The sequence below is a fragment of the Haematobia irritans genome, chromosome 1 (assembly GCF_050003625.1).
Source record: "Haematobia irritans isolate KBUSLIRL chromosome 1, ASM5000362v1, whole genome shotgun sequence".
Classification (NCBI taxonomy): domain Eukaryota; kingdom Metazoa; phylum Arthropoda; class Insecta; order Diptera; family Muscidae; genus Haematobia; species Haematobia irritans.
Window position 1 is genome coordinate 2757139 of NC_134397.1, and position 27143 is coordinate 2784281.

General features: G+C 32.9%; 4 protein-coding genes and 1 non-coding gene across 7 annotated transcripts in view; 1 reads left to right on the top strand and 4 right to left on the bottom strand.

The window, feature by feature from the left end:
• The window catches only part of LOC142220027 (uncharacterized), a 139910-nt gene extending 132486 nt beyond the window's left edge, over positions 1-7424 (bottom strand). For all 3 annotated transcript variants that reach the window (XM_075288882.1, XM_075288881.1, XM_075288883.1), the window contains exon 1: positions 6523-7424. The gene's annotated coding sequence lies outside the window, so the exon portion shown is untranslated. The remainder of the gene's footprint in view (positions 1-6522) is intronic.
• A 6711-nt stretch (positions 7425-14135) lies between these two features.
• CCT7 (chaperonin containing TCP1 subunit 7) lies at positions 14136-25505 on the top strand. The gene is made up of 6 exons (XM_075288888.1): positions 14136-14270; positions 14681-14941; positions 15003-15822; positions 15887-16021; positions 22146-22334; positions 25073-25505. Exons 1-6 carry the CDS (start codon positions 14268-14270, stop codon positions 25294-25296), a joined length of 1632 nt encoding a protein of 543 aa, XP_075145003.1. The 5' UTR covers positions 14136-14267; the 3' UTR covers positions 25297-25505.
• On the bottom strand, positions 20575-20707 carry LOC142222852 (U4atac minor spliceosomal RNA). Its single transcript, XR_012718445.1, has one exon. It is a non-coding gene; the product is annotated as a U4atac minor spliceosomal RNA (small nuclear RNA).
• LOC142220031 (uncharacterized) lies at positions 22567-24983 on the bottom strand. Its single transcript, XM_075288887.1, has 2 exons — positions 24548-24983; positions 22567-24492 (listed from the first exon to the last, which is right to left on the bottom strand). Exons 1-2 carry the CDS (start codon positions 24867-24869, stop codon positions 22769-22771), a joined length of 2046 nt encoding a protein of 681 aa, XP_075145002.1. The 5' UTR covers positions 24870-24983; the 3' UTR covers positions 22567-22768.
• A 49-nt stretch (positions 25506-25554) lies between the features above and the next one.
• LOC142220033 (uncharacterized) lies at positions 25555-26627 on the bottom strand. The gene is made up of 3 exons (XM_075288889.1): positions 26376-26627; positions 26184-26316; positions 25555-26121 (listed from the first exon to the last, which is right to left on the bottom strand). Exons 1-3 carry the CDS (start codon positions 26472-26474, stop codon positions 25658-25660), a joined length of 696 nt encoding a protein of 231 aa, XP_075145004.1. The 5' UTR covers positions 26475-26627; the 3' UTR covers positions 25555-25657.
• Positions 26628-27143: the final 516 nt, after the last annotated feature.

Genomic DNA, 27143 nt, shown 5'->3' on the forward strand with positions numbered 1-27143 from the left:
ATAAACCCATTTTATTTACTATATTTCCTAAAGGGCAATGGATTTGAAATGTGTGAAAATAATAACATAAATCACTGTGTAGAGAAGGCTTAACAAAATTGAGACTGATTGCCTTGTGGTTAAATATCTTATATGATTTTTTTTGTTCTAATTTCAGGAAATAATTGACAATATTGTCTTCCAAGCTTAAATACAAGTGACGCCTTCTTAGAAGTAAAGGAATGTTTGAAATCCCCTTTCCAAATGTCAATTTCTTTATTTACGTCTTTAAGGTTTGTTTACGTTAGTACCGGATTTATTGCCCCAAAATAGATAATGGCTGCCATTGAGTAGCTAATGGGAGTGATATAATCAACGGCACGTGATATATACAATAATCAGTTCATGTTTCAGTAGAACCCTTAACTTAGAAATGATGAGAATAAGAAAATAAGATTTATAGTACCACTTCCTCTAGAATTCCATTAAAATGTGAAATAAATTTTGATTTTGGTTAGACCGGAAATTCCATGATGTTATCGATGAAATGCTGAGGACAAAATACACTTTTTACAACGAAATTTGTTATAGTTATTATCCATTAAAAATCAAATTAAAAGTATCCGAACGGATCTGAGTTTAATTGTACAACCAATATCACCAAAACTTTTCTAATTAAAATGTTAATTGAATCTGAAAAAATATTCAATTAAAATTTTAACTGGTTCAACAAATATTTTATTTGAAACAAAAATTAATTGTACCAATTAATGTTTTAATTGAAACAATTAATTTTTTAATTGAGGGATTGATACTATAATTTCTGTGATTGAAGACATTTCAATTAAAAATTAACTGTATCAATTATTTTGGTGATTGAAGGCAAAAAATATTTTTTTCTGTGTAGTGAATCCAAGTTTACTTTTATTCATCTCAGATTCAGAGGATTAAGCCGTCGAGTAACGCAATCGATTATAGCCGCCGCCTACTATTTTCGACTGTTCATGCTGCTGCCGATTATGTCGACTCATCTCTACTAAAATTTCGCCGCCAATTAATGCAAATATTAAAACCTGAAAATATCAAAACTGATTTTTTCTTCAAAAATAATTCAATATTACGTGTATATAACAGTTTAGCAGCAAATATACAGAGATTGAAGGTGATCCATTTTTATTAGCGGCGGATGACATCCAATATTTATCACTGAGGTTTTTTTAGTTGTGATAAACAAAAGTAGATTTGACATTTTCAGATTTTTATAAACATAACATATTGACATTAATTGGCTGCCAAATTTTAGTCTAGAGGAGCTAACTTAATCGGCGACGAAAATAGTCGATGGCGCCCCTGAACTGCCATGTTCAAGTGGCTAATTTTAATTGCATTTGGAGAAAGTTTATGAAAAATTGTGTAATTTTTTTGTAAATGATTGTGCAACGCTCTAATGCTAGTGACAATTCTTTTGCCACTTTTTAGAAATTTTCAAATTCTCAACACCACACGCAGAGAAGGAATATGATCACCTCAAACATGTTTCAAGAGCAAAATGTTATTTTTGTATGGTGACCATGTAACGTGTTTGTCACTAAAATGTTATTTTCTCGTCAAATATAACCTGCTTGCCGAAATCAGATCCATGATTTCCGAGAAAATAACATGGTTGCGAAAACCATGTTACATGGTCACCACCCAAAAATAACATTTTGCTCTTAAAACATGTTTGAGGTGATCATATTCCTTCTCTGGGTGCACCTAACTAGGTATTTGGAGCTCAGCACCAAAGACCAATTTAACATTTTATTGTTTTAAAATTACGAAAAGTTTGCTACAAATATTGCATTAGCACTATATAATGACTATGTTAAACAAACTTTTTTCATATTGTGTGAAATACATTGCATACAAGCAGTATAACAGTTTTTCATGCGAAACGTGATCAGAGTACTGGACTTCAGTACAAGAATTATGTCCATTCAAGCAAAAACACATATCAAAAGTTAACTTCGGGATATAAATATTTCCATTTTGACACATGTATTATATTTTGAGTGAAAAGTGCAATTTTTTATCAATACGCTTTCGTAAAAATTTTGTACATGGCTATATAGAGTATAACAGTTGAGTGTTTGCTTTTATATGGAGATTATTATATCTTTACTATTTTAACCCGCATCGATAATTATTTAAATTCATAGTTAATATCACAAATTAATAAATGCGATAACCAGTGCTTTAATTAGATCTTCTTAATTAGTTAGGACAGTTTTTGTGAGTGTAGACATTATCTTTGCATTTATGCGTGGTGTGTGGGCAGTTGTTAATATTTAAGTTGCTGTTTTTGGGGTTTCTAAATGCTTTTGCTTTCACAAACGCCGATGGCATCGATGCCAACATGTATTTGATCGAATTATCTTCTTTGTTTGCACTTGTTTTGGCCAAATTTAGTAAGAGACCACAGACAAACCACAACCAGTATCGCAAACGTTATAGAAATCGACAAGGCAAAACATGGTGCTATTATGAACAGATCACAATTGAAATTCAAATTTTCTATCTCAATTAAAAACAATTAACCCAAATTCATCATCAAATGTCGCTGCGTAAACATGATCCATATGACAGTGATCAGCGAGATCATATTCTGAGGAAGGGAACATTTGTACTTGCATCACATTTCCCCACGAATCGTGTGTTAACACTCAAAAATCATTCAAAATTCTAGAAATTTAAAATAAATTCAAGTTCATTAATGCCTCCCCAATTCAGATGGCCACAAACATTTTCAAAAGAAGCGGCTTGGTGTGCGTGTGGAGTGACTATGACATAAGACGCTCAAAAATAAATCACCATCTCCACCCCTCTCACTTTTTTTAGGGGGAAGATTAAAATTGTAAATAACATCTGTTGAAGATAATACAAATTGCCACTCCGCACAAATCTATAAATGGCCATATAGATATGGATTCTTGAAAATATGTCCCTCTATCGCCCTTTCAAAAAAACAAAAATTATTGGCCCTTAATGGAAAACAATTTGAAGTCATCTATTTATAGTTTCTAGGGATACATTTGCGGTGGCCTTCTCTATTTTGGATTCATACATTTTTTCCATATAATTCATACAGATGGTATTCTCGTTGAATGGATGATAATACCGAGGATGAAGTGAACTGTGTCGAATACTATAGTATGTAAATACTCTGGAGAATTCATATGATTAGGGTTAAAAGCTTTCCATAGAGATGCATGATCAACTTTACATAAGACAGTTTTTTGTATAATGGTTTATAATGCTTATCAAAATTTGCGCTGACGACAAGATAATAACTAATCGCGTCGATACCCTATTTATTCTTAATTTTATAATACTCATAAACCTCTTGTGAGAAACTTAGTTATATTTCGATAATGCAGGTTTTCAACGTTTTCACCCTCAAAAAAGGGTTTTCTTTTCGGAGGAACGAAGTTTTCGACAATCAAAGTTTTCTTTTGATACTAACCCCCATTTTCATGAAGCTCCGTTAGTGTTCCGTTAGCTAACGAACTTTTAAATCGTATTATGGACATAGCTGTCATCTTGTCTATATATTCTATTAGGAACTTAACTGCCAATTTTTTTTCAGTTAACGTTAACCGTAGAGAAGATATTTGCAATTTACTTTCCGCATGAAAATGGCCGTAAAACATATTCTTTTGTAACAAAAAACGCTCTGAAAGAAAATCCTGTGTAACAAAGAGAAATTTCGATTGTCTAAAATTTCGTTCGGGAGGGAAGTATATTTCTTTGAGTGTAAGGCCCGGTATATATCTCTAATAAAATTTTTACACTTTTGCTAGTTAAATTTTCATTAAGGCGATGTTATCGATTGGTATTTAAGCCCGATCGATAACTACATACCGGCCTATAGTGTACATGTACAAAACAGGGTACACCTCAAATATTACACCTCATGTTAACAACTAAGGATTATTTTCTCCTAATGAAAAGGGAATTTCTTTTACAGAAAAATTCGTTCGGGATTTTTTTTTTGGTGCATACACAGTAAGAGATTCCGATTCGAAATCCCTTCAAGAAATATTTACATATTTAAAAAATATATAATTTGTTCCGGGATATTTATCTGGTTGATATGCTCCTATTTCTAATTCCTCTCCTTCCTAATGTGCTCGTGTCTGATCATATATAAAAATAAATCGCAAAATCTTAGACGACACAATGACTAATCAGCGAAAATGTGCCGCATGACATATGGTGTGTCAAATTTGAGTTATATGACGTAGTCCGAAATATAATAACAATAAGTGCTATCAACATTGGGGAAATATTTTCTTAAATTCTCAAACACAAATTAAAATTATAAACAGAAATGTGCGTGCAAAAGCAATTCTGTTTTTTTCTAAATCCTAGTGAAAATTCCTATCAATTATTTGCTATTTCCCCAAAAAAGCACATGGTAAAGCTATCTTATCGGCAAGCATAAGCAATGCTTACTAAATACTCATGATGAATCTATTAAAGGTAATGTCTCAAAAAAAAAAGTTTTCACAGCTGATGAAGGTATATCCAAATGCACAAAAAATGTTTACAATATTAACATTTAATAGGGCTGTCTCTCGGGACTAAATTGGATTAGTATACGAGTACACAGAAAAAAATTTCCGTAGTTAAACAAACGCTAAATTTAATTTATTTTTATTGGAAAAAAATTATTTGCTTGTAGCTAAATTTTATTATTTTTATCGAAATTTTCGACAGCTTAATGAAATCTTACTTTTTTTAAGTATGTCTCAAAAATTTTATGAACTAAACGTGGGTATAAAGTTCAATGACCGTACACATAAGTTCATATGAACTAAAGCAAAAGAAAATTTTCGTACGATTCCCAAAAATAGTAAGAATGAACTACTGTATGGTTAAAATGGTCATGATTTGGCGCCAATGATTTTCTTCTTAACTTTTAGTTAATTTTTTCTTCTATGAGAGGATGTAATTTAAAGAGGATGTAAGTTAAAAAGTACAACAGGGCACTAAAATTTCCTGGGTTTAACAAAGCTTTGTGAAATATGGAGTAAAATTTAGTTCAATTTTCGTGCGTGGTAGTTCATTCTTCCTATAAAACAGTTCACTTGTTTTTCGGTGGACAACAATTTTTTGGCGCTAGATTGTTATTACCTCAAACATTTAAAGAATCGACAACATTTCGGGATCCCAAAAAATCCCGGGATTTATAAAAATCAATTCCGAATGACAGCCCTAACTCTTAATAATTTTCTTTTTGGCTTTGTGGGGCGACTCTAATCGAAATAAATTTGGACGTTACAATAGTAATAGTGGCAGTACCTTCAGTAGATGGACATCAAAAGAATGTTGTAATTTTTTTGCTATCAAAAAAACTTTTCATTAAAAGAATGAAATGTTACGTTCTTCTAATGTAATTTGTTCTTCATATTTTATTGAAAAACTTTCGTACTTTTAATGAAAACTTTGCCGACCTTATACAAAACTATTTCGTGTGTTTTATAAAAATGTTCGTACTTTTTATGAATAATATGCATCCTTTTTATGAAAGAATTTCGTATATTTTATAAAAAAAAGGTTCGTACTTTTACGTTCTTTTTTTAATTTATTATAACCGGTTGCACTTTATCGGTTATCCTAACGACAATGGAAATGTTATCATACCCTCATACCTCATACTTTTACCATATAAATTCCTTAGATAAACTGTCAATAAATTATTTTGCATATGGTCAATAGCATTTAATTTTTTGAATAATAGTTAGTTTGGTTGCCTCACTTCTTTTTATAACATCCTTCAAACAAATGAGAAATAGTATAGACATGCGTTAAAAAAAATCAATAAATAATCCCAATCACATTTTTATGTCGCAAACGGAAACTTCGTTGTTTTGAAATGAAATATTGACGAAGAAAAGTTACAAAGATGTTGCGTGAAATTAACGAACAGAATTCTTTTACTGTCCATACCGGACATTGGCTCATTCATTATGCACCTCTAACACATATTGAATTTGCATGCATTTGGTGCAAAATGTAAACAGTCAATAAACACGCCAAAATATTAGCACCAACAGTAGAATAGGATATAGTGTAGTTACCACCGTCCAATATTACTCCTTTCTTACACAGAAAAAATATTTTTTTTCTTTTGCAATCACCAAATTATTTGAGCCAATTAATTTTTAATTTAAATGAGTTTTAAACACGAAATTGATAAATATCAATAACAGACGGCAATTAAAAAATTAACTTAATTTGAGTAATTTGTAATTTATGAGATTTTGTATTAATTAAAAAAAAATAATCAAATCAATTAATATTTTAATGGATTTTTTCAATTTCAATTAAAATGTTAATTAACAAATATTGTTGATATTTTTTCTGTGTACATGATTTTAATGTAATTGTTACTAACATGAAAACAACTATATACTCATAGAAAAAACTGTGGCCATTTCACCCTTATTATTAAAAAAAAGTCGTTGTTAAAAATATTTATTTTTAAATTGCTATAATTACCGACACTTGTTGAATCCTGGTATAGATAATCCTTTCTTCTTTTTTACACAGTTTATATCTGTAGTTTTTTTATCACTTGTTGTTGTTGCCTTAATCAATTAAATAATTGACACTTTTTTCATTTGACACTTTTTGTTGGTGTTGATGACACTTTTCCATCCACCAATTCAATTCACTTATGAGTGTTTCATCAATTCACATACATATGGTACATACATATAGTACATAACATATGACATCAAATATATATGACATAAATATATCTAATTTTCTTCTTCTTCTGTGCAGATATATATGTGAATGTATGTTTTTGTTTTTTAACTATTCTTGTATTTTTAAATGAAAAAAATGTGCATTACTAATAAAATTTCGTAGCGGGAAGTGACGTCACTTTTCATTTAACTGCTCACTCTTTCGTTATCGTTGATTTATTCGATGGGATCAATTCTTTACTCGATATTTTCAATTAGATTAAATTCTTTATATGAAATACTTTTTTGTTTTCTTATTTCCGTTTTTTTAACGTATAGAACTTTATACAATACAATGATTGATGGTGCATTTGTCAAATTTCTTTGGTTAATTGTTAACTTTTCTTAAATGGTGGCTGTGTCTTTGTATTCGTTTTAATACCGTTATAAGGATATGCTATAATATTTAGTTTCGTTATAAATACGTAGAAGATTCGCAAATTTTTTTTATATTAACTTTTTATATGAAAATTAGAAGCTTTTGATTCGATATGATTTTTTGTTTTGTTCGTAAGTTGCACTTGTATTTCTTCTTAAATTCTAATTTGCTTAATTTTTTTTTCTCAAAATAGTGAGTATAAGTTCTATGGCAATAAGAAAAACTTTAGATTTCCTTTTTTGTAGGGAAAGCGAGAGATCTTTCGTTTCGGTCGGACACCGATTGACTAATTTGACTAAAAGCTTTGCTGTCTCTTAGTGCCGAATTTTGTTTTTTATTTTGTATAAATAACGGACAACAAAGCAACAAAACTAATAAGAGCACCGAGAACAACAACAAAGGGTTACCAGATTTATTAGAAATTCCCCCTATAAATAGCCCCCCTAGCTAAAAATCTATAGACGGAACTTATAGGTTCAATTAATGTTTTATTTCATAAAATTGAATAAAAAATTAGACATCAAAATAACTTGACAATTAATTTATAATAAAGCAACTAAAAGTAGTTCCACACTTTTCCCAGCAAAAAAATGTCCTCAATTATTTCAACTACACAGAAAGTTTTTTTTACTTAATTTTTTTATATGTTAAAGTGTAATTTTTTGTTTCCCTTTTTTTAAATAGTTTAAAAAAAGAGTAAAAATAAATAAATTGGTACAAATTATTCAAATTTTGCCACAAAACTGCAGATCCATTATAGAAAAATCGAAAATTTTGAAAATATTGAAGGAAAAACGTTTTAAACAAGCGTCAGAATGCATTAGAAATCATAAAAACAATATAAAAATTATTTATTTGGGAAAATATGACAAACTTTTTTAATTCACATTCAAAACACTGAATTCGGATCTCACCTTAAGAAGTGATGCAAATTCATTGTAACGGCTGTTGAAACGGTAGACATTCGTCCTATGACAGGCTTATATTACATTCATTGCTTCTCCGCCAATTTTGTACCACTTCCGGAGCCAAAAAGAACATTTTCACTTCTTTTCTGGCGAAGCTTTATTGCATCATTATTAGGATATTAATTTATGAAAGAATAGTTTTAATATCAATTACTATTTTTTAATTAATTTGATTAAACTAAACCAATCATAAGTTCAACCACAGCTTTATTTCATAAATATCAGACTTCAAACATTGCCTTCGGCAACTGCTACCACAACCCAAGTAATTCGATTGTTCATGGAAAATCCTAAATAGGGTTTCAAATTCTGGGGGGGGGCTAAAATTTTTCTGGAGGGGTCTAAGCCCCCTCCCCAGAGGCCTTACTACGCTTATGAATATGCCTGATTATTTTTCCGTGCGAAATCATGATCTTAGTATTAGGCTTAACTTAGAACCAGCCTAAATGCTAAAAATAAATAAATTTAAATGTATTTTCATGATAAAACAGCCCTGCACTAGAAAATGTCCGTAGTAACGCTAAACTTATTTTTATTGCTAAAAAATATTTGTTTAATTTTATTATTTTTTCGAAATTTTCCACAGCCCGATGAAATTTTCTTTTTTTTTTTAAGTATGTCTCAACAATTTTATGAACTAAACGTAGTTCATTGAACTAAAGCAGAAGAAACTTTTCGTACGTTTCCCAAAAATAGTAAGAATGAACTACTGTATAGTTAAAAAGATCATGATTTGGCGGCAATGATTTTTTCTTTACTTTTAGTCCATTTTATTCCCACGAGGGAGTTCATTCTTCCTATGAAACAGTTTACTTTTTTTTCGGTGTGCTCAAATTAAATATGACCCATTGCGGAATTTATATTTTTCGTGTATAATACTCAAATAGCATTGCTGTAATCATCATTACGTTGGCTTCGCTGTATAATGGTAGATTCGCTTACATCCGGTAACACTGTTATTGACATCATCGCTACCAACTAGAGTGCTGTTGCTGCAATCATTAAATGAACGAAAGAACATGAAGAAAGCACCAGTAATAGCAGTAGTATATGTATGTAAGCTATTTTTGCGATAATTGTTGGCGGGAGGGTTTCAAAGAGCTTTAGCACAAGAATAACAGAACTTTGTATGTGAGAGTAAGAATTCGAGAGAGACATTTTGATAGCAAAGGAAATGTTTTTTCATGGGAGACAAATGATTTTCATTTGCGGATAGCTGAATTTTAAATGTTTGCTTGAATGTTTCCCATAATTTGCACGTTGTTTAGCCAAATGGATTTGTTTTTCGTAAAAGACATAACGAAATTTTATGAACCAATTTCTTTCACAATACGTAAACAGATAAATAGATATATACGTGTGTATACACATGCAATCTCTGGCGATGACTATTTAATATAAATTCATATATTTGTAAATAAACATTTACATTTTTATTTAGACAGTGTTATTTTGTAATACCCCTAAGTATTCTCATAAAAGAAAAATGAAAGACATTTTAATGATAATCGTGTACAAAAGTATAAAAACTGGTTTGTCCTTGATTAATTGTTATTAATTTTGAAGTTAATATATTAACTTAATTTTGATTTGCATATTTTACCAAGTATGGACTTACATTATTTAAGATTCTTATTGAGTAATCCTTCCATCATAGTCATCACAATGAAATGAAGAAGTTCACATATATCCTTTCCTCTTATACTTTTGAGACACTCTCTTGAAATTTATTCACTATACGACGGTTGATACATTTTTGGGTAATTTTTTCACTTATAAAAAATCCTAAAGATCCCGGTCGCTTTTGCCGTTTAGAAACTATATTTATAGGACTCTGGCAATTAGGGTGCTTGTTCATGTGTGCGTTCATCTATATATCCAATTCTCAAATCAAACAGAATTAGATCTAGATGTGAAAACTTTACATTTTCATTTTGATTTTATTTTAGTGTGTCTTCTTAATTAGATTTGTGCTATTATCATTATATTATTATCATTCACTTCACTTTGTGCTTGCACTTTAAAATTTCAATTTAACGAAAATGTTTTTCTTTAAAAATTTTGCCGGCGGCAAGAATTTCATTTCCTTTGTCGTTTCCACGGTTACAATATCATCGGGTTGCGTGTTTGCGTCACGCATTGTAAATTTGTACTAAGAAAAGCCATCGGCCAATGAAAGGACGGATGCATGCTGGCTCCTCAAGATGTTGATGCTGTGTCGTTTTACGTCTCTGCCCGGCAGTTGACTTTACTATGACATCGGTGCGTATACGTTTCTCTAAAAATAGAGTTTCACACACGACAAGATATACGAAGAATAATTAGTGTTAGACAGACAGACAAACAGATTGGGAGAACGATGACATCCAGTTATTTGAAATGTTTTTGTAGCCTACTTTACAGTAGGATTGATAATGAGTCTTGAAAATGAGAGCAAATTCCTGAGTTAGATCTTCAAGGAGTGTAGAACTGCATGGATTTGAATTGTTGTATAAAGTAGAAGTATAAAGTATTTAACCGGAAAATTCCTTGGGACTTAATTATCGATGGTTAATATTTCGCTTCCATAAGTAAATCTTGGGAAAACTGCATTGCCAGCACGCAACAAAGTTTGCATGATTTTGACCTTCCGTTAAGAATGTTAGTAGCGATTTCCCTACTTTAAACTAAAGACATTCTTAGGTAACTAACATATATTGCTTTAAATCTACACAAAAAAATAGTTTTTTCTAAGGAACAAAATTTTAGACAGAACTTTCTTCTAACTAAAAATACTTTATTTTATAGAAATTTCTCCTTAATATTGTGTAAATTGCGTATCTTAAAATTAAGTTTGCATAAGTTTTCATATTAGATCAAATACAATTAGATCACGGTTTTGATCTTAAATTTTGTTGCAAATATCATGTTTTAAATTACCCATGCATTGCTTTATTTGCTAATGAAAATTCTGTGAAGCATTATTATCGATCGGTTACATTTTGCTCCCATAAGGTATACATTCGAGAACATTGTTGAGATGTAGAGATAAACGTGGGAAATTGTGAAAACAAAAACGAAAGAGAACGTAAAAAGGCGTTTATTTTCTTCGTTTATTATTAGTTTTCGAAACTTTCAAACTATGATTGACACCGGACGATTATCAGTATAAATCACAAAATTATATCAAAATTCATTACTATGCGGGCAATTTAGGAACCGTACCGGCCTGCATATAAGATTATATTGTCAATATATTGAATTGAAAATTATACTTACCCTCAAACTGAAAAAGTTTTGCATGTTTTTTTGTTGTATTTCAGGGTGTGTTTTGTCAAAGTTTTCTAAAATTATTTTCAACACAATTTCAAAGGTTTCGTCAACATTTTGGCCATTTGGAATTAATTCGCAAACAACAGCCTCATGTTTTACGATGCCGCTTCCGATGTATGTCCTAGGGGTATATGATTGATTGATATATGAAATTCCAAAGCTGTATTATAGAACTTTGGATATTCATTTCATTTGGGCCGTTTTACTCCTACAGGGACAGCAGAAAAGTCTGCTAAAACAGCAGAAAGTCTGCTGAAAAAGGGACAGCAGTCACTGTTTGCTGAAATAGCAAACATTTCCTGCTATTTTTTAAGCTCGATTACACTAAAACATGTTTTATTTTGGCTAAAACAAATAAAAATGAAGCTACCCTAACATAATTAACACAATATTTTATGAATATCTATAGTATTTGACTGAAATCTGAATATTTATCGACTTGAGGCATGACAGCAAACAAAATGTTTGTTGATCGTATTTAGGAGCTTGTACGTATATTACAGTACCAAAAATACACCACAAACTACTTTTGGTTCTTAAATATGCTTTGGGGAAAATTTTATAACCTAAAAATTTTATAAATTGTTGTTTATTAGTATCACAAAAACAATAAAAACAACAAAATTCAAGTACATCCAGATGTAAGTTTTGTTTACAAATTTAATGTTAGTAAACAAAAGATATTAAATATTTCCAAATTGTTTTGTTTAAATTGTAATGTTAGTTACCAATAGTAACCTCTGCAACCACCCTGCCAGCATTTCAAAGTTCCATTTCATCCTCATCGCTACCACAGACTCGTAACAAACGCCAACAGCGATGGGGAAGCGTATGAAAAAGTACGAAATATACATGAAAGTATTTTGCCATCACTATTGTTACAAGAGCCATTTTATATTTTGTGAAACACCAAGCGCAACTAGCTTCTTATAATTTATTTAAATAAAATCGATAATGAAGTGCTGAAAACATAGTTATTTCGCTTAAAATTGTAAGAAGTATATTGGTGAACAATTTTGAATTTCCAAATGGAATAAAGCGATTGTTTTTCAGATATTTTACAGAAACGCTGCCTCCATCGAGAATAAAAACATTGGCTGATAGACGCTGCACCATGTAACTTGCCACTTGTAAATCAACATCATTCTATTATTAATAAAAAATTATGTCAGATGTGTTGTGATAGTGGTATAAATGTTATATTTATACACCCAAAGAAATTTGTTAGTAGGGACAGCAGAAAAGTCTGCTAAAACAGCAGAAAGTCTGATGAAAAAGGGACAGCAGTCACTGTTTGCTGAAATAGCAAACATTTCCTGCTATTTTTTAAGCTCGATTACACTAAAACATGTTTTATTTTGGCTAATACAAATAAGAAAGTCAAATTAGGAGCTATCCTAACATAATTAAAACAATATTTTATGAATATCTATAGTATGTGACCAAAAATCTGAATATTTATCGAATTGAGGCATAACAGCAAACAAAATGTTTGCTGATCGTATTTAGGAGCTTGTAAGTATATTACGGTGCGAAAATATACCAAAAAATACTTTTGGTTCTTAAATATGCTTTGGGGAACAATTTATAACCTAAAAATTTTATTAATTGTTGTTCATTTGGCCCTGAAGTATAAAAATATAACAGCAGACATCAACTGCTGTTTTTAGCAGACTTTTTTCTATGATTGTAAGAATTTATAAATGTTTAATCAAATTAATAAACATCTAAACAAACGTGTTTTACTTGACCACAATGATTCTTTTACAACTATCTTAAAATGCACTTTTTCTGATTGTTTGAAGAGGCTCTTATTGGCGTCGTTCTAAATTTATTAAATATAATTGCACTCATGCGATACTTTTTTGTAGTAACTTGGCGTGGTACAACTTCTCAATAGTGACGGCGCTTTTCCGACGAGTTTTGGATGTCGTATACGATTGTTTTCGATGTGGTGGGATTCTCAGAAGTGCCGTCAAATTCAAAAAATATTGACAGGGCAATAGTTACCTATGTAACCAGTAATAACCAGACATGTTTTTGACAATAATAACCAGTGGCATGTAAAATGTAACCAATAGAACCTACGTAACCAATAACAACCTATGTAACCAATAGTAACCATAAATGTTTTTGACAATAGTAACCTGGGAATGTAAAATGTAACCAATAGTAACAAGACATGTTTTTGACAGTTGGATGTACTCAGCTGTGAACAGCTGACTGTGTTGTAGTACCTTTAGTAGTTTCATCATGGTATGCGGGGGACAACTCCAAAGTTAAGCAACAGAAATTACGCCGTCATGCACATCAAAAGTGTAAAGGCCTGGTTATGCATCCAAAAAGGGGACGTAAGCGTAGCGTGGCGTGTCGAGTATGTATGAAGAAATGTTCATCATCATGTAGTTTTATATTCTGGAACACCTTTTTATGGTAACCACTTTTATTCCAATCTTTATTGATTGGGCGAACAGACCACCTTCTTTTTCGACGAGTTTTACACTTCTTATTTTTTTCTATATAGTCTCCAAAGTTTAAAAGACTTAGATTTACTTTATATCACTCCAGTTCATTTTGAATTTTAAAAAAATCAACCTTTTTTGCGCCTCTTTTTGATAGTTTGTTTATTAGATTGCCGATCATATGCTACGTTCTTTCAATTAGGCTAATCGCCAAAAATCATACGTTGCCGTTACGCTACGACATTTTTAGATGCATGCCTTAAAAGTGAAGTCACACACTTTGTTAATATTACCCCGCGTGAGGAGACCGCTGTTGCAAATTTGGACTATAGTTTAACAATTACAGGATAAATAAATATCTTAATTCGTCGAAATGGTAAGAATAGGTTTAATTAATCGAATTATTTACTAGTTGGAAGAAGGTTATTGTTTAAAATGCAAAAACAAGCACCGCACATATCAGCTGTTCAAATTTCTTTCTTAAACTTTACGAAAAAACGTTGAATTGGAAGGCAATAACAAAAACTAAATGAATAATATCGAAAAGATGAATATTGACATATTTCCAAGTATTCCAATGGTCTAATTTGCCTTAAAACTACATTTGTTCACTCGTTCCCTTGACCTAACCTCAAAGAGAATTTTCTCGTAGGTGCGGTGTCTACTTCCATACACCGACTCAGATGCCGCATGTCATTCTTTTTGTTTACTACCATGTTTATGAGTCACCGCTATGTGTTAAAAGTTGAAATAATTTATATTTTTGTTGTAAATGCTTCCTTCCAGCAACCACAAATTGTTCTATTGAAGGAAGGTACCGATACCTCACAAGGCAAGCCACAGTTGGTATCCAACATCAATGCCTGCCAATCGATAGTGGATGCTGTGCGTACCACACTGGGTCCCCGTGGTATGGACAAACTTATTGTTGATGGTCATGGAAAAGCCACAATTTCCAATGATGGTGCCACTATTATGAAGTTGCTGGACATTGTTCATCCAGCTGCCAAGACTTTGGTTGATATTGCCAAGTCCCAAGATGCAGAGGTGAAGTCAAAAATGTCCCTTTTTTAACGATTACATTTTAACATTGATCTTGTTTTACTAGGTTGGAGATGGTACCACTTCGGTTGTTCTATTGGCTGGAGAAATTCTCAAACAAGTTAAGCCCTTCATTGAAGAAGGAGTTCATCCACGAATCGTTATTAAGGCTATTCGTAAGGCATTACAATTGTGTATGGATAAAATCAATGAAATGGCTGTGCGAATTGAAAAGCAGTCCAAGGAACAGCAGAGGGCTTTGTTGACAAAGTGTGCCGCAACCGCAATGTCTTCTAAATTGATTCACCAGCAAAAGGATTTCTTCTCTAAAATGGTTGTCGATGCAGTTCTTACATTGGATGATTTGTTGCCTTTAAATATGATTGGTATTAAAAAAATTACAGGAGGTTCATTGGAAGAATCTCAATTGGTTTCTGGAGTTGCTTTTAAAAAGACATTCTCATATGCCGGCTTCGAAATGGCCCCTAAATCTTATAAGAACTGCAAAATTGCTTTGCTAAATATCGAATTGGAATTGAAGGCTGAACGTGACAATGCAGAAATTCGTGTTGACAATGTTAAGGAGTACCAGAAAATTGTTGACGCCGAATGGCAGATTCTCTACAACAAACTGGCTAAAATTCATGAATCCGGAGCTAATGTTGTTCTGTCTAAATTGCCAATAGGAGATGTAGCCACCCAGTATTTTGCTGATCGTAATATGTTCTGCGCTGGTCGTGTACCTGAAGAAGATCTCAAGCGTACTATGAAATCATGTGGTGGTGCTGTTATGACTACAGCTAATGATATTAAACCAAGTGTCTTGGGTCAATGTGAAGATTTCGAGGAAATTCAAATTGGTGGAGAACGTTTCAATGTGTTCAAGGGTATGTACAAAACAAACGAATTTAGTTTTAAACTTTCTTTAATGTTCATATGTCTTTCATTTAGGTTGTCCCAATGCCACAACATGTACTATTATCTTGCGAGGTGGCGCTGAACAATTCTTAGAAGAAACCGAACGTTCCTTACATGACGCCATTATGATTGTTCGTCGTACAATTAAGCATGATTCTGTGGTTGCCGGTGAGTCAGTATTTTTTATTATTATTTTATGCACAAAAGTAGCCTCATTTTGAAAAGAAAAGAGAAGTCGAGGTTTTATAAAATTAAATTCTTGAGAGACGAGTGTGGGAAAACTAGTCTTCCGCTTGTAACGTTTCAATGGCGTTAATGGCATTGATAGGTCTGCCCACACAATTTTTGTGATCATATACCTATTGGTTTTTTAATTACATTGAATTATGTTATGCTATCTCGCATCAGAAGATTATCCTATTGGGCTCTCTACAACATCCCAACTCTTTTTTTGCTTCCATTTTGTAAGAACAACTCAGATTTTTGAATCCAGCTCATCCGTGACTTTGTCTATTATTTGGCTTTTTTCTAATATACCTCCAGAAGAAGATTTCCGCTTCGTGCTCCGGGCAAGCGAAAGTCTTAGATAATTGATTAGAATAAACCAAGCATCCTTTTGTTTTTCGATAACCAAACTTTTAGTTATTGTCCGTTGCAAATAAGATTTCCGTACATTAATGGAACATGTGTTATGTACCCCCGAAGCATGAACCAAACACGTAAATCCCACAATTCAAGTACCCATAATAATGTACTATGGTTTTCATATATTCATAGCCCATGCATAATTTTTGAGTATATTGAATCAAGTACTTAGATATTTTCTACTTTGATAACAATGCCTAAAAAATCAAACGAAAATTTTTTTAGCTTTTAAGAAGCACGTTTATGAATCGCATAAGGTATACAATTACATTTAGAAGTGTAATCTTCACGAAGGGAGCCACCGTGGTGCAATGGTTAGCATGCCCGCCTTGCATACACGAGGTCGTGGGTTCGATTCCTGCTTCGACCGAACACCAAAAATTTTTTCAGCGGTGGATTATCCCACCTCACTAATGCTGTTGACATTTCTGAGGGTTTCAAAGCTTCTCTAAGTGGTTTCACTGCAATGTGGAACGCCGTTCGGACTCGGCTATAAAAAGGAGGTCCCTTGTCATTGAGCTTAACATGGAATCGGGCAGCACTCAGTGTTAAGAGAGAAGTTCACCAATGTGGTATCACAATGGACTGAATAGTCTAAGTGAGCCTGAAATATCGGGCTGCCACCTAACCTAACCTAATCTTCACGAACCTAATCTTTTTCGTGATGCTAACATTAAATCCATTACTTTTTACCGAAATAATTGAACTATATCACATTAGTTGCACCAAATGTGGATAAAACAAGGAAGGAAAGTCTAAAGTCGGGCGGAGCCGACTATATTATACCCTGCACCACTCTGTAGATCCACATTTTCGATATTATATCAACTCCGTCAAATGTGTTGGGTGCTATATATAAATGTTTGTCCCAAATACATAAATTTAAATAGCACTCGATTTGGACAGAATTTGATAGACTTTTACAAAATCTATAGACTCAAAATTTATGTTGGCTATTGCACTAGGGTGGAACACAATTTTAATAAAAAAAATATGGGAAACATTTAAATCTGAAGCAATTTTAAGGAAACTTCGCAAAAGTTTATTATGATTTATCGCTCGATATATATGTATTAGAAGTTTAGGAAAATTAGAGTCATTTTTACAACTTTTCGACTAAGCAGTGGCGATTTAACAAGGAAAATGTTGGTATTTTAACCATTTTTTGTCGAAATCAGTAAAACATATATATGGGAGCTATATCTAAATCTGAACCGATTTCAATCAAATTTGGCGCACATGACTATATTACTAATTGTACTCCTAGTGCAAATTTTCAACCAAATTGGGCCAAAACTCTGGCTTCTGGGGCCATATAAGTGCATATGGGGCTATATCTAAATATGAATCGATTTCAACCAAATTTGGCACGCATAGCTACAATGCTAAATATACTCCCTGTGCAAACTTTCAACCAAATTAGGCCAAAACTCTGGCTTTTAGGACCATATTAGTTCATATCGGGCGAAAAATATATATGGGAGCTATATCTAAATCTGAACCGATTTCAATCAAATTTTGCACACTTGACTATACTACTAATTGTACTCCTAGTGCAAAATTTCAACCAAATTCGGCCAAAAATCTGGCTTCTGGGGCCATATAAATCCATATCGGGCGAAAGATATATATGGGAGCTATATCTAAATCTGAACCGATTTCAATCAAATTTTGCACACTTGACTATACCTAAGTGTTATGTTTGTACAAAATTTCAAGCAAATCGGTATAAAACTCTTGCTGCTGGGTCCATATTAGTGCATATCGGTCGAAAGATATATATGGGAGCTATATCTAAATCTGAACCGATTTCTTCCAAAATCAATAGGGTTCTATTCTGACCCAAATTAGGAACATTTGCCTAATTTGAAGGCGATTGGACCTAAATTGCGACCTAGAATTTGATCACAAAAATGTGTTCACAGACAGACGGACGGACGGACATGGTTATATCGACTCAGGGACCCACCCTGAGCATTATTGCCAAAGACACCATGTGTCTATTTCGTCTCCTTCTGGGTGTTACAAACATATGCACTAACTTATAATACCCTGTTCCACAGTGTGGCGCAGTGTATAAAAATGTCATATATTTTACGCTTATTTCGTACATGCCAATTATATATTCGTATACTCGACAATGTTTTAGGAGGGTTGGTTTTTACATTTCGGGATTAGAGAAAAAAACAAATATTAATGTCTTAGTGCGTTTGAATCAATTGTCGAAGCACTTTTGCCGCTCCGATTGAGTTATATTCAAAACATGCATTGTGAAGCATCAACCACTTCTTCAGGTGTCGAACTTTCGACTGCTGTTTACTTTCATGCTCATCATACGCCTACGCGTCGCGATCGTGTTTTTGGAGCATTTCTTTCGACCAACCGACACGAACCTTTTTATGAGAGATAGACAAATTGTATGGAATCCAACGCGAACAATTTTGTTTTTGACGGTCAAATGTTTAATTTCTAAGGTTGTTACTATTTCACGATAGGTCACATGACAATCTTGCAGTTGTCGCAGAGCATCGGTTCACCATAACACCGATAAACACTGGTCCTTGACATAGGTTCATAACCAAAAATTTAAATAAGTTCATCGATGCACTATTGTTGAGTTAATCCTCGTTGAAAGTTGTAAAAAATAAGCGCAGGAAAATGTTTACAATTTAAATCCATTTTTTGGGAGAGTTGAATCTTTTAGGTTGCTGTAAACAACACAAATAGCGTTCGTATGTCATAACTTTCAGATTACGTGTAACCTTAAAAATATCAAGTTTTACGTTGAAAGTTTGCCCGAGAGATCATTGATTTCTCAATTCTGGGATACACGTAATTGATTTTACTTGTCGTTGTTCGTATGTGGTTAGATGGCGAACAAACGTACCATACCACATTATCTGCATATTTACCACATTCGTTGCACCCATTCTTTAGGGCATTCTAATTGAAAAATCTATACAAGTCTACCAACCACGTCAACTGTGGGTACTGGTGCCAAAAAGATAGCACATACAAGAGTAAATCCGTCGACTCTATTAGCATGAAATTTGAAGCTTGGCTTAGTTACATGTGTATGTATAGCGAGCATAGTAAGAGGAGATTTTTTACCAGTTGGTTTATACTTTAATTTCTAGGTTGCATTTAATGAAAAGTATGCACGAAGTCCGAAAATATTGGTTAAGTCCACAAAAAAGAGAGATGTGTCCGAAAAGCGACTTGTAGACTTTAATCGGGTATTGGTTCCATTCTATAAAAAAAAAACTAGAGATATAACAACCAGCCGGATTTCAGATGTTTTTGTTTCATTTTTCCCCTTAAAGGTAAGTACTATGTTCGCTTTTCGAGTTGAAATTTTCGCGGTTACTTTATTAAAACAATTTAATATAAAGCAGATAAATTAACTCAATTGATGCACAGTTTCTTGTTCCTCTAAATTTCGGCAAGACATTATGGGAATATTTTTGTTTTCATTTATAATTTTGATTATTTCAGGAAAAGTAATCGCGAAAATAAAGTGATTTTCAACTCGAAACCCGAACATAGTACTCACCTTAAGATGTGTACCATGTTCGCTTTTCGCGTTGAAATTTTCGTGGTTACTTTATTAAAACAGTTCAATATAAAGCATAAATTAAATCAAGATTAACTCAATTGATGCACAGTTTCTTGTTCCTCTAGATTTCGACAAGACTTTACAGGAATAAGTTTGTTTTCATTTACAATTTTGATTATTTAAGGAAAAGTAATCGCGAAAATAAAGTGGTTTCAGCTCGAAAAGCGAACATAGTACTTACCTTTATATTGAACACCAGAAGTGCACCTTCTCAGTATTTAGGCAATAATGACTAGGATTGAACATTTCTACTACTATACATAAATTTGCGATAATTTTTCCTAGTTTATTCTACAGTAAATTAATATGTAATTTATTAACAAATCCGGTTTCTATCGGGTGAAAATTGCACATATGTATGTACAATACTTTTTCTCAATACAACAATAGGAAGATTATGATACAATAAACAAAGGCTTAAAATGCATTTCATGTGGAGCCCTCTGTAAAGTAAGAGGGCTATTCCAAAAATTCCGCATGATAAGAATCATAAAGATTCAGCAACACACGGGGGATTCATAATAAAGTGGTGTCAGCATAAATACTCTCACTAAACGTTCATTGAATATTATGCTCCCCACGACAAGGAAGGCCGCATGAATGCGAAGCATACACTTATGTATTTAAGTAACTACATTGCCGATGAGAATTCGCACAACAGTAGGCAAGAAAAAGAATAAAATACCCCCTATGAAAGTAAAGAGAACGGTGACAGAAACCGTCAAGTTGCCTTACCATCTACAGTCACGTGTTTTTGTTATATGCCAGTGTTGGCATCTTTAATAGAATATTAAAAGTGTACTGTTTTGTCAGATGAGTGCGCTTGAAATAAAAATGTACAGTTAAATGTAATTGCAAATAAGTTTTGTGTTAGCGTGAAATTCTACCATATGTAGAAAATATAAAAAAAATACAAGCATTCCTCGAAGGATCAAGCGACCGGATATTTTACTCACAGTCTGCTGCCAACTTCAGTCTTAAGCTGAGTACTATGTTCAGTTTTCAAGCTGAAAACCAGCTTATTTTCACGGTTACTTTATTTTATTAATTAATTTAGAAATATAAAATTATATGCAACCATTAATTGGATCTTTTCCATCCATTATTTGACAAGACTTGATCAAAATATAATCGTCTTCATAAATATATTTGTGCTTTGAATTTAGTGTTTTGGTGAAAACCCCGAACATAGTACTCACCTTTAGGTGGCAATTTGGTTTATCAAAGTTGCTTCCCACATACCACATGCACCTACATTAATTTTGTAAAAAAAAAACATTAATTTTTTTATAGTTTTAACAAATTAATAACGTTTGTCATAAAAAATGTACAAAAATAGTTCCACAATGTTTAGATTTTGTCGTCTCTGGTAGATTTACTCTCTCGTCGATTTGTTTTTCAAATTAACACAGACACTTATTTCTGTTAAAGCTTCTATGATAGTAGTGGTTTGTTCGCGGTACACATAAAAGTCTAAAAATATTTGAAAATTGCTTGGAAGCGCATTGATTTCAAACACAGTCCAAATTTGTTTTTGATATCGTAAGGTGGGTATAGTATTTATTTTTCACGACTAAATACAGGCAAACATGAAAATACATAATTATGAAGATATACATATATAGTTGCACATATAGTCAATTTATTTTATATAAAAATGTAATGAAATCAAAAATATATATACAGTATGTCAAGAAAGTCTTTTGACATTGCCAACTATTTCAAATTCTAGAAATAATTGAAATATTAAATATTTTATTAAATTTTTAATTCTGTGTACGTATGTATACTTTGCAAAATACATAATAAAATATTTTTTTAAAATTTCATTATATTTAATTTTGGAACAAAACATAATTTTTATCCCATTGTCAAAACACTTTCTTGACAAACTGTATATATAATAAATTTTCATAATAATAATAATGATTTCGTAGCAGCCTGATGATAGTTTTCCGTAAATATTGGGATTATTAATCAAATTCCATACATATTTTCCGAAAATATTAATAAGTATATTTTTGTTTGCAGGTGGCGGTGCCATCGAGATGGAGTTGTCGAAAATTCTCCGAGATTATTCCCGTACAATTGCTGGAAAAGAACAGTTGCTAATTGCTGCTATTGCAAAGGGTTTGGAAATAATTCCCCGCCAATTGTGCGACAATGCTGGTTTCGATGCCACAAATATTTTGAACAAACTCCGACAAAAACACGCTCAAGGTAAGTTTTCTAATCAATAAGAGTCACGAGAATTTCGTTCGAAATATTGTGCCTTTTTATGTACGATACCCCTTAGAAAATACATGTTTTATTTCCATTGCATACTCATTTACCCCGACCACCGAAAACTTAAAATATTTCGATTCCAATAAACGGATAAGTTATCGTGTTTGCTTTTTAGGTACGTCTACTATGATTTAGCGATATGAATTAAATTCGAATGAAATAGGAGTTTGTTTTACATTTAAAATAGATTTTATTTATTTCTAACAATAACGAACTTTATGCATATCTTCTTAACGGGCATACTATCAAGAATGTGCTCTTCGCTTAGATCCAAGATTTTAGTTTTTCATATAGGTATCCAAACCGACGTTATTGCTATGATATTTTAATTTTAAGCAAACCTGGAATCCAGATAACGTATGAGACCACTATTGCTCCATCATTACTTTGGAACGTTTCTTCTTTCTGCTTTTCATATTATAGCTAGCATCGCCCAGTCTTGAGTTTAGATTGATGTCTGACTTTTTGATATCTTTGTGCCATATTTCAAAGCAAGGTGTTTCGCATAGTCCTGGTGTTGCTGGACATTGTTCGCAACACACTCTGGTATATGTCAACATACCAACTCTTTTACAAATTTGACATTTTTTCTTAATAAATTTCCCTTTACGCTTAGGTAAAATTAAAGGTAAATGTTGGAAATCAACATTATTCGATGAGGTGGAGTTTAAAAACTCTTCTGCTACAGCTGCCGTCATATCATTGCTGTGTCCAGGTATTGACGACGTGTCTGACTGAGATGCTTTTGCTTCCGCTGATAAAAGATAATGAATAATATTTCTTCTAAATTTAGTATACCCTTCAAGTGAAACTGCTTCGTGTTGAAAGAATTGATCTTTGTCATAAGGTTGGCTGCTGTACATAGTGTAAAGGATGTAGGCGTTGTATACCATAAGATTAAAGACAAATACAGTCAAATTCGTAGACCAAGTGATATCATCGTGATGCACCGATATTTGGAATCGTTTAATGTATTCACTCTTGTTGTTCGACAGTCTCAAGTGCCAATCAAGTTCTCTTAGAACATTTGGCTGTAATTCTTGTTCTATCTTTGTTTCGTTCTTTTCGATATCGCGGCAATCTGAGCTTATGAAGTACATGTAGTTTTGCCGATTTCTGCATTTGCCCATCATTATGGAATCAGCATATCTTATGCTTACACAATTTTGAAACAAGGTGTTGCTAAAAATTAAGTGTCTGCTGTTACCATATCTTGTGTTAGCTAAATAACCTGTGTAGAATGTATGCAACTTGGCTAATTCGTTTACCAAAGCGTAGCTACTATAGTATTTGGAAGAATATAAGCTATGGCCTTTGTTTAGTTTCTCTTTTAGAAGTTCCAAAACTATTTTCAATCTTTCCTCAACCAAGAGTCTAGAATTGTCTACATGGAATTTTCGGTCTTTAGTCTCAACATCCAAGAGAATTTTCAGTATTAACCCGGATGGGTCGTTTAATAAGTGTAACTTCAGGGCATTGCAGCGAAATTTGGTGGTGCAATTTTTTGACGATTCCAAATTACCTTTCCAGTAAATCAAGGGATCATTCAAAACCAATTTGTTTCCACAAGAATAGATAAGATCCATGCGCATGTTAAAAAAATGTAGTAGGGAATTGAACTGTGAAGTCTGTCCACCTGTGGGCAATGATTGTTTGTTATAAGGTTCTAATTTTTCAAAACTTATTATTTTTGTTATTAAATAAAAACGACGTAAGTCCATTTTGTCGTTAAACCCCATAAAGCCGCAAAATGTTTGATTTTTCCAGTAATCTGCCAAGCGACATAGTTTCATATCGCTCATTTCGAGACAAAGACCCATAAAATTTTTCATTTCCTGACTGGTGATTTCTGGATACTGATGGTTAGAATGGCTCATCAGTTGTTGTGCCCTTTTATTAGTACCATAGGCTAGCAGATCAAAAAACTCATCAGCTTCTCCAAGGATTTTCTCGAAATAAAATAGAGGATCAGTGCCTATAGTTTTGTTTTCCAATCCCAAACCATTGGGAGGAGTCTCAAATTCAAACGAATGGCAGGCATTTGGCGGACCTTCAACCCATTCTGGGTCATATGGATCAATATCGTTTTCATCTAGAGTAATCAAATTATGATCACCAGTATAACACTCTAAAGTATGCTTACTAACCTTCAAGCACTTCGTCATTGTCATCCAAGTCGATATCTGAGTAGCCTTCTTCATCCGAATCACTCTCCTGTTGGTCGTAAATGTCCTTTTGAAAAGCCACATCGTTGTATTCCCAAATCGATGATGAAGGATTATTGTCCATTCCTAATGTACCGATATAGCTATATTCTCTTTTTGGAGACGTTATTTCCATCTGAAATTCTGACATTTCGTCTGCGTTTGTGGTGAAGTCAATCTCCTCATGGTCATAAAATATTTCTTTTTTTATGGCTATTCCATTAAGCCATTCAGAGTTTTCAATTGCAGCACTTTGCTGTGCCATTTTCTTTCAAATTAATTGTCCAAATTTAATTTTATTAATAAATAAATGCCGGTGATAGGCCGCCGTACACAGATGAAAACATACGTATTTGTTTTGCAAATTCCTCCTGACACAACTCTGTTTTATCCAAACAGAGTTGTCAGAACGAAGCTATTTGTTGAGTGTTGCCAATATACTTTAATATTTCTTTATTTATTTTTCAGGTGGTCAATGGTATGGTGTTGACATCACTAAAGAAGATATTGCTGACAACTTCCAAGAATGTGTTTGGGAACCCTCCATAATAAAAATTAATGCACTCACAGCTGCAGCAGAAGCTGCCATTATGATCCTATCAGTCGATGAGACAATCAAGAGCCCAAAGTCGGGCGGCGATGCACCTATGGCTGGAGCCCCAATGGGTCGTGGCATGGGTAGACCTATGTAAAACAAAACCGTATTCACATTAAATATTCAATATATTCCCCGTTATTTAATATTCCTCTAATTGTATTTCATCTTACACTCTCACACATGAATATTGCTACTAAATTGTCACATAACCAACCACTCATCAAAGCATTTACAATTTGTTTAAAACGCTTAAAATTACATTGAAGAACAAAATATAATAAAAAATAATTTGTTATACAAATATTTCCACCAAGTATTTTTTCCCCATCGAAAGCAAGGTCCTCGAACAAGATATTATTGAAGTTAATATTTATTATTTATAAACAAATTCATTAACAATTAAATATTTTTAAATCTATATTTGATACGTATAACCACAGCTCTTAAGACTATTTTTATATTTCATCAGTTTGATATTTCTTGACAATCTGAAGAAGCTCTATCTTAAAATCTATCTTTTGATTTTCATCCATCTCACAAACACTAGGAATAAGTGATTCAAAAAATGCCCAATCTGTTTCGTCGTAATACGTGGTTGTTGCAAGTTCTGTGCCATTGCCTGTATAAGCGTTTTGATGGCCCCACTGGTTGTTTGTCTCCACTTGCTCATCGTATTCATCGAGAAACATTGGCGCCAAAACTGACAAACTAATGTGATTCCTTTTCACTTCTACCGGAGGTTTTGGCTTTTCAACCGCGGGTGCTCTTTTATCCTCTCCGTTCAACATTTTTATATAAAAATTGTTTTCTTCCATGTATGCATACGGCTTGTAATTTGGATCACCACTCTTTTCCAAGCGATGGGCTTTTCGTATCTGCTCCTTTGTGGCTTTCCATCTAGGCTTTAGTCTGTTGTTGACTGAAACAATGCAGTATACATATTAAAAACAATATATTATTTGAGGATATTGTTAGCTCTACCTATAGAAGTCTGCTCCTCATCGGGAATATCTTTGAAATTTGGTATCACCAAGTTGGCCACCTCTAGCCAACCCTCATGCATTCGACCACGTACTCCATCAGTTCGTCCTTCAGGCCTAAAATCATACAAAATCTGCAAATAAAGAAATCTTTAGATGGCGAATGGAATGCCTTACGACAACTTTAACTTACAGGTCTATCGCCAATAGCTTTGAAAAAGGCAGACATATCAATGTCTATTTGTCCTATAGAGCTTGGGAATGTAAACCCCCTTTTTCGCGCCATCGTCATGTTTATATGATCAATTCGTCCAAAAAGTTTGTTTTTTATTTTTACTGTTGCTGTACTGCAGTGTCACTGGAGGATTGTACAAATACAAATGCTACAAAAAGGATTGCCTTTATAACTCGCAAATAATGCCCTATCAACCCAAACAATCTGCTAACAATGCAAACACAATTAAAAAGACTAACGTTTGTTTATAAAATGGCCGCCAATATGGTCGAAAAATGCTCACCAAATAAAAAGGTAGTACCAAACGTACAAATGACTTCTATTTTTAGTACAGCGTTATGCGCTTTACAGACTATCAGTTATTCCGGACGACAGTGCTCGTGTCGAATATATCTCATATATTGTGCACATTATAAGTTAAGTCCGAAGGCATAATCGATTATGCTGCATGTTTATGGGATCGATAACACATTTGCCGATTGTTTAGTCGACCCGACACACTGTAAGATTCTTTACAAACACCGACATTCCGTCCGGAATAAGTGATAATCTGTAAAGCGCATTACGGAGCCATGATGGTTTAATGCGCTTTACAGAATATCAGTTATTCCGGACGGAATGTCAGTGTTTGTAAAGAATCTTACAGTGTGTGTGACTTGTCGGCGATTACTAAATAATCGGTAAATGTGTTATCGATCCCATAAACATGCAGCACTATCGATTATG